The 6,466-nt window shown below is 42.4% G+C and overlaps 1 protein-coding gene across 1 annotated transcript; it reads right to left on the reverse strand.

Annotated features, from left to right (window-relative positions):
- Positions 1 to 5,424: 5,424 nt before the first annotated feature.
- On the reverse strand, positions 5,425 to 5,664 carry LOC101660583 (reactive oxygen species modulator 1-like). Its single transcript, XM_045294073.1, has one exon. It carries the CDS (start codon positions 5,662 to 5,664, stop codon positions 5,425 to 5,427), a length of 240 nt encoding a protein of 79 aa, XP_045150008.1.
- Between the last annotated feature and the right edge of the window lie 802 nt (positions 5,665 to 6,466).

Here is a 6,466-nt window from a genome sequence, read left to right on the forward strand (position 1 = left end):
CTCTCGGCCCTCTCCCACTAGTGTTTATTTGGCTGCTGGATGCTGTTTTACGGGCTTGCTTCCGTTGCTGCTGCTTGGTTGCTTTTATGTGTGTGTGTTGTTTTTTTTTTTGCACCGGCCCACCGGAAAGATTCAAGATGTCTCTTCCTCAAAACGTCCGGCAACTTGGTTTCGGATCCATGGGGATACTTTGTAATGGTCCCAGACTCCCCCGGCGTTCCCCTACTCTTGGTTCGCTTCGGGAGTCTTGGTGGTAGTGGATTTTGAATCATGGCGATTTAAATGTGTCTTTCCTCAGCCTCGCATTAATCCCTAGGCAGGACTCACTGCTGTAGTGTTTCAGACAGACGCTAGGGGTGTGTCTCCCGCCTCCGTGTCGCGCGGGGGCCAAGAAATCAACGCCCTTTGCGCCTGTTACCGTACCGGTTCTCTAGCTCCGGGCGTCGTTTCCTCTGTGTGATCCAGAGGTGTAAACATAGTAGAAAGCTTCGCCGGGCTCCTTTGTGTGTATCAGGTGATCGAACGTGGGATTCGAGTTTTAGGCTTTCCCCGAGCAGTCTCCACAGTGGACCGACGATTCTCTTTCCCCACCCCCCTCGACTGTTTGGCACTTTTTAATCGCCTTCCCCATTATATGTAACATTCGAATAGTTCAACACGGAGCGATGGCTTAGCGAAGGCGAACGTTAAGTGGATTCTAACTCAGAATCAGTTTAGTGGCAATTGTGGGGGAAGAAAATAGACTATTAAAAACAAAACAGGAAAAGGTCAGCCAGCCACTATTGAAAATACAGAGTAAATGATTAGGCGTGCTTAATGGTGTACTTAAAATACAAATTAGGCACTGAGTTAATATATGATTAGTGATTTTGACGTCTAGAGTTAAGTTCTAACCTTCTAACTTGGAAGGTGGCTCAGACAACTTGAGGTTCCCGGAGTCTTAAAATGTAGGCGTCTTTAGACTTTTACAGAAGACAAGTTAGAAAAAATGTTAGTTGTTTATAGGACATTCTTTTTCTTGGCATCATCTTTTGGAGTCGAGAATCGCAGATTAGTGTGCTTCAATGAAACTTCCTTCTGCACGTATTTTACCTGAAGGTGTCGTGTTTGTTACAGTAAATACTTTGTTTTCACCTATATTAATAAACACTCTGTTTCTAACCTCTTGTCGTTTCTATGTTATTTAACAGAATGGTCCGGTTTCCAGATATTTCCCTTTTATGATACCTTCTCCACACTATTCTTTTTTCTTTTAACAACAGATTGAATTTAGAGAGTCGTCTCCTAGGTATATTTCAAGACCTGTGTATCTTGCAGTGACAGTGTACCTCCTCAGCTTCAGGGCTGTTGGAATCTGCTGAATTGGAAGTATAAAGCATAGCTCCACTTGGCCGGTGACTTATTGGCAAACTTATGCCAATATAGGATATTGATGAACTCAAGGATATTTGACTTGGGTATGGTGGTCTGGTTCATTTCTTTTTAGTTAGTTGAGCATACAGTTAGGAAAATTTTTATTCCCTTTTGAAAATCTGTATTACTATCAAATTTTTATCTTGGCATGACATTTTTTAGTATTATTCAAAATATTTACGAGATTGAGTTGACTCTATCAAAGACCTTTTCTAACGGGTACTAATTTTAGTTGCTCCCTTAAAAGTTATGTTTTTCGTACTTTGCCTTGAGTTAAATTTGTCATTCCTCCCATCACCATTGGAGTTTGTAAGCTGTTGGCCATGCTGATCGGAAAGATATGTATATGAGGGGACTCTGGATAAGATGGATTGACACGGTGGTTGTAACAATGCACTCAAATAGAATTATAATGTGGAGAATGGCGCAGGATCCGGCGTTTTGTTCTGTTGTACATAAGACAGCAGCAACAATGTGTGCACACACATGCACATAGTTCTGTCAGTGATGAGGTCCCAGGGATTTTCTGTTGTTATCAGAACTACATATTGTAGGTCAGTTGTGAATGATAAGTAAGTGGATGATTTTGCTTTTACAATTTCCCCCCTAGGTCGTTAAGTAAATAGAGTACTGGAGTGTTACTGCCTTACGGAGGAAAGGATTAATCAAGTATGGACATATTTAGTTCCTTGTGATTTAAAACAAAATCAAATATTTTTTGAAGGAGTAAATTTTATAGGGACATTTAGAAACCTAGTTAAAATTTTCAGTCATCCCAAATGGTTTTAAAAGTCAGGTTTTACCTTGTATCTGTTGTTGTTGGCATAGAGGACGAGGGTTTGTTCTAGATGCTTATATGAAGATGGTGTATAAGCAGTTACCAACTTTAAACTCTGTTTCTTAGGATAACTTAAAACTTAAGTTTTAAACTCAAGAACAGATCCACTGCTGGGATGTTGATTCCAGTTCAGAGTGATCCTACAGGGCAGAGTGAGCTGCTCTTTGTATGATGTCTCCAGGATTTTAGGCTTTTTATTAAAATTAGCTTAGCCTTCATGATCTATAAATAGAACTTAAGACAAATGTATTGCTTTCTGAGATAACTGCACTTGTTCATAACATTCTACTTCAGATTTTGTAGCAAAGAAAGGTTCCCCCTCCTTCCAGGCAAAGCAAGTAAAGACTTTTATGGGATATTGCAGAATTAACCACAAGTAAACGTGCCCATGCACATACCATGCAAAGGAAACTAATGCACATGGGAATTGCTTTATAAAAGCTATGTAATGCGTGCATTGTTTGTGTAAAATGGTAGAATTCACATCAGCTGCGAAGATAAAATTTTGTCACTCATTATGTCTGATAGTGGATTAGAAAATTCAAAAAGGCTTGGAGTGTAAGATAAAGAAGCTACCTAGGACCAGCCAACAGAGTGGCGCTGGCAACTCTCATAGGTTAGTAAGGCGAGGGTCAGCCAACTCAGGTTAGTAAGGCGAGCAAAGTACAAGGCAGCGGAAGGAAGTCACCTTAGGCCAACAGGGTTAGCATGGTCAGCCAGACCTTGGGCCCAGAGATCAGGGGCAGCATCAGGGATTTACTCACATCAGTAAATGCTTACAGACTCTCTGTCTTCCTGTTCACTGCTTAGTAGGGTCTCTGTTGTGGAGGGTATTATAACTAACAAAAATTTCCTGTCTACATTGAAGTAAATTGGCCGAATACAAATAACTGAACTAAGGTGGTAGCATGTGATGAGTGTAAGTAGTATACGGCTGATATTCAAGAACGCTGATAGGCATTGAGGAAAGAGGGATAGTTTGATCTAGGGTTATAGAAAATTTTATGAAGAAGGTGGGAATTGAGCAGAGCAGACCTGCCCCATAAGATTTCCAAGGCTGTAATCTTTAGGGAAGCCAGGTGTCGCATCCTTCTTCCGCGGAGCATTTGATGGGTTTGAACCCTGGCCTTTTGTTTAGCAGCCAAATGCTTAGCCATTGTACCACCAGGGCTCCTGGGCAGAGTTGGGGAAATGTTAATGAGGCCTCTAGGAGAAGAAACTTTATAAAAGCCTGGAGGTAGGAAGAGGTAGCATATATTTAGAGCATGAGTTCTCAAAATGGTCCTTTAACCAGCAGCATCGGCATCTTCTCAGAACATGTACCTTTATATCCTGATCCAATGTAAGGATGGTAGACAAAGCAATCTTGAGTTTGATAGGTTTTCCATGTGCTTCTGGTAATGTCGGAGAAGCCTCTACCCTGCAGCTATCCCTCCCACTGGCATCTGCTTCTGCAGGGGTCAGTAATCTGTTGCAGTGGCCAGGCAGAACTTCAGCCAGCATTCACGATTAAGGGGGGGCCTGTTTGGGAAAGCAACAGGTTATAAATCAGGGTTAGAAAAGTTAAGGATGCCCAGTTCTTTTGTTGGCCCAATGCTTCACAAACATGCCTGCAGGCACATCTCTCTAGTCCTCGGTCACAAGGCCTCTGCCCTGCTTGGGCAAGCGTTAAAAAGCCCCTTTCACTCAAAAACCAAGCTCACTGCCAGTGAGTCCATTCTCAACTCCTAGCAACGCAGTAGGATGGGGGTGTAACTGCCTCTGGGGGTTTCCAAGACTAACTCTTCAGTCTTTCTCCTGCAGAGGCATTCATTGGTGGTTTTGGTAAACACTGAAAGGGTATTTATCACTGTGCAAGCCAACCTCCTGCTTGAAGACCCTCCACTTGAAGGCGCTCAAGTAGGCCAAGAAACCTACCATCCTGTCTCATGGTCTTGGTGCCTCTGTTGTTGCCACCCCACCACTTTTCCATCTAGGGATTTGGGATGTGCTCTACTTTTGCCTATTTTCAGGGCCGGGAGATTCCTCTTTCCTAACTGTGATAGCTCACTTTGTATACATGGAATGGCAAAACTGACCAGTCCCTTCATGTATGAGTCTCATACACCCTATTTTCATGCTCTTCCCCATCATTTGAGGGGAGTTACAAAGACTGCTGTTTAAAGCACTGGGTAGAAGGAGAGGCATGATGAAAGCTACAAGATAATTTAGAGCAAGCATTTAATTTGTGCTCAGAGGACCAAGCAAGGGTAGAGGGGAAGGTTAAAAATGAAAGGGTAAAAATGGGATTATTCATAGTTTGCAGTCCCCAAAAATTTAGGAGGGAATTGTGATTCTACTCAGATAAGAAGTCTACCCTCTGTTCCCAAGTTAACGTGTGAGGGAAGGAGGCAAAGCTGCAGACTGTTCTAAGAGGTCATTGAGAGCCCTGTGTGAGGTTCAAAAAGACCTTCAGTGAGGTGGACTGAAACAGTGGCTCCAATAGTGAGCTCAAACACAACTGATTTTGAGGTGGTGCAGCCCCGGTTGATGCGGGGTTCTTTTGTACATAGGTCACTATCAGTCAGAACTGGCTCAAGAGCCCCTGACAACAATAACAGCAACAGCAGCTGCAGCAGCAAGTAACCATTACTAAATAGTGTGTAGGACCCAAGAGGATAACAGTGGGCCAGTGACCTAGGAAAGGAATCTAGGAAAAAGGAGTTTCCAAAAAAGAAACAAATCTAAGGGACGATCCACTAATCAATTGATATCCAGCTAAAATCTTAAAAATGTTTAATATGTCACAAAGACACTGTACTTCATTAATGTATTTGCTTAGAAATCCAAACTATACTGAAAGATATAAAAATCAGAAGTAAGTCTTGTTTAATTTACCCTTTGTCCAGCAGCCCTTTAATTTTCTTGTATATTCTTATGTTCTAGGTGGGTTGTTATTTTTGTGTATGTTTGCACACATCTATTCCAGCATATGGATTTATTAGTTTTTTACAATTAAAATTTTATGTTATTAGAAATGTTTACAATTAAGTAAAAATGCTTACTATTTTATTTAAAATTTACCAAGGTTAGATACAGAAATTTTTTTTTTTTTTTTAACCAAAGACTTTATTATAGCCCATGGGTTACAATTGGTGGGAGAGAGTAGACATATGAGGCAACCACTGCACCGGTTAGCATCGGATGCTCATCCCAATCGCTATGAATGTGCCAAAAGGGCTGCCACTCTGCATCATGGTTTTTCCAATGCTGCACATCAGCTCATGACCCTGCATTCCGATCCCGAGACAGGAAAAGGTGCCGAAGAGCACCCTGGCCGCCATGCCCACGGCACAACCCGTCACAAAGCCCATCTTCACAAGGTCGAAGCAGCTTGCTTGGGACTGCCCATGAGGACCCACAGCCACCAGCATTTCGCTTGCGGCTGCAGTTGCTCAACCCAGATATAGAAATTTTAATGATGTTCCAATGTACTCAATTTGTTTCCAGCATTTAAAATTTAAAATAGTAATTTAATTGTAAAAATATAGTCAACAATTCAACATGATTGTTTTCCATGAAGGTAGGAATTTCCTAATGATTGGTTTCATACTTTAACAAGCCGCATTCTTATGAAATTACTCTTAAGAAAAAAATTTTATTGGAAGATGTTTTATGCTTACTTTAACCCCTTGTCCTCTTATTAAGCATTAACTACACAAAAAAACAAGGGGATGCCACATCGTTCAAGACTGGTGGAGTGAAATTTCTTAGCATGGCTCTTCTACTCAACTCTCCTTAACTCCCACCAAATGATTGGACAGGAAAAGGCAACTAGGGCATGAGTAACACTAAGAAAAGGGAATTGGCCAGCTTTTGTTACCTCCCCTCCTGGCTATAAGGATGTCTTCTTCAGAGCATGTCCAAGCTCCGTCTGCGTGGCGCATGCTGCTGAGACCCGATAGCACAGAGACTCAGAGGAGCAGTGCTGATACTATGGGGGACCTTACATGTGACTGAAACAGCAACAGGTGGGCTGGCTTCCTAGCCCATGGAAAGAAAGGCCAAGGGACCATGTGGCTGAAAGACTGAGGACTGAAGGGAGGCTTGGCTACCACATGGTTTAGAGGCTGAGGGCCGGAGAGAGACTTCTGCTGGCTGAGGAGTGGTGTTGCTGTGGACCAGTGACTGCGTCCTCACTGTTTGCTGATCGAGACTTGAGAGAGCCTATTCACT

The sequence above is a fragment of the Echinops telfairi genome, unplaced genomic scaffold, assembly GCF_000313985.2.
Source record: "Echinops telfairi isolate 266 unplaced genomic scaffold, ASM31398v2 ScPeMD7_2573;HRSCAF=3158, whole genome shotgun sequence".
Lineage (NCBI taxonomy): Eukaryota > Metazoa > Chordata > Mammalia > Afrosoricida > Tenrecidae > Echinops > Echinops telfairi.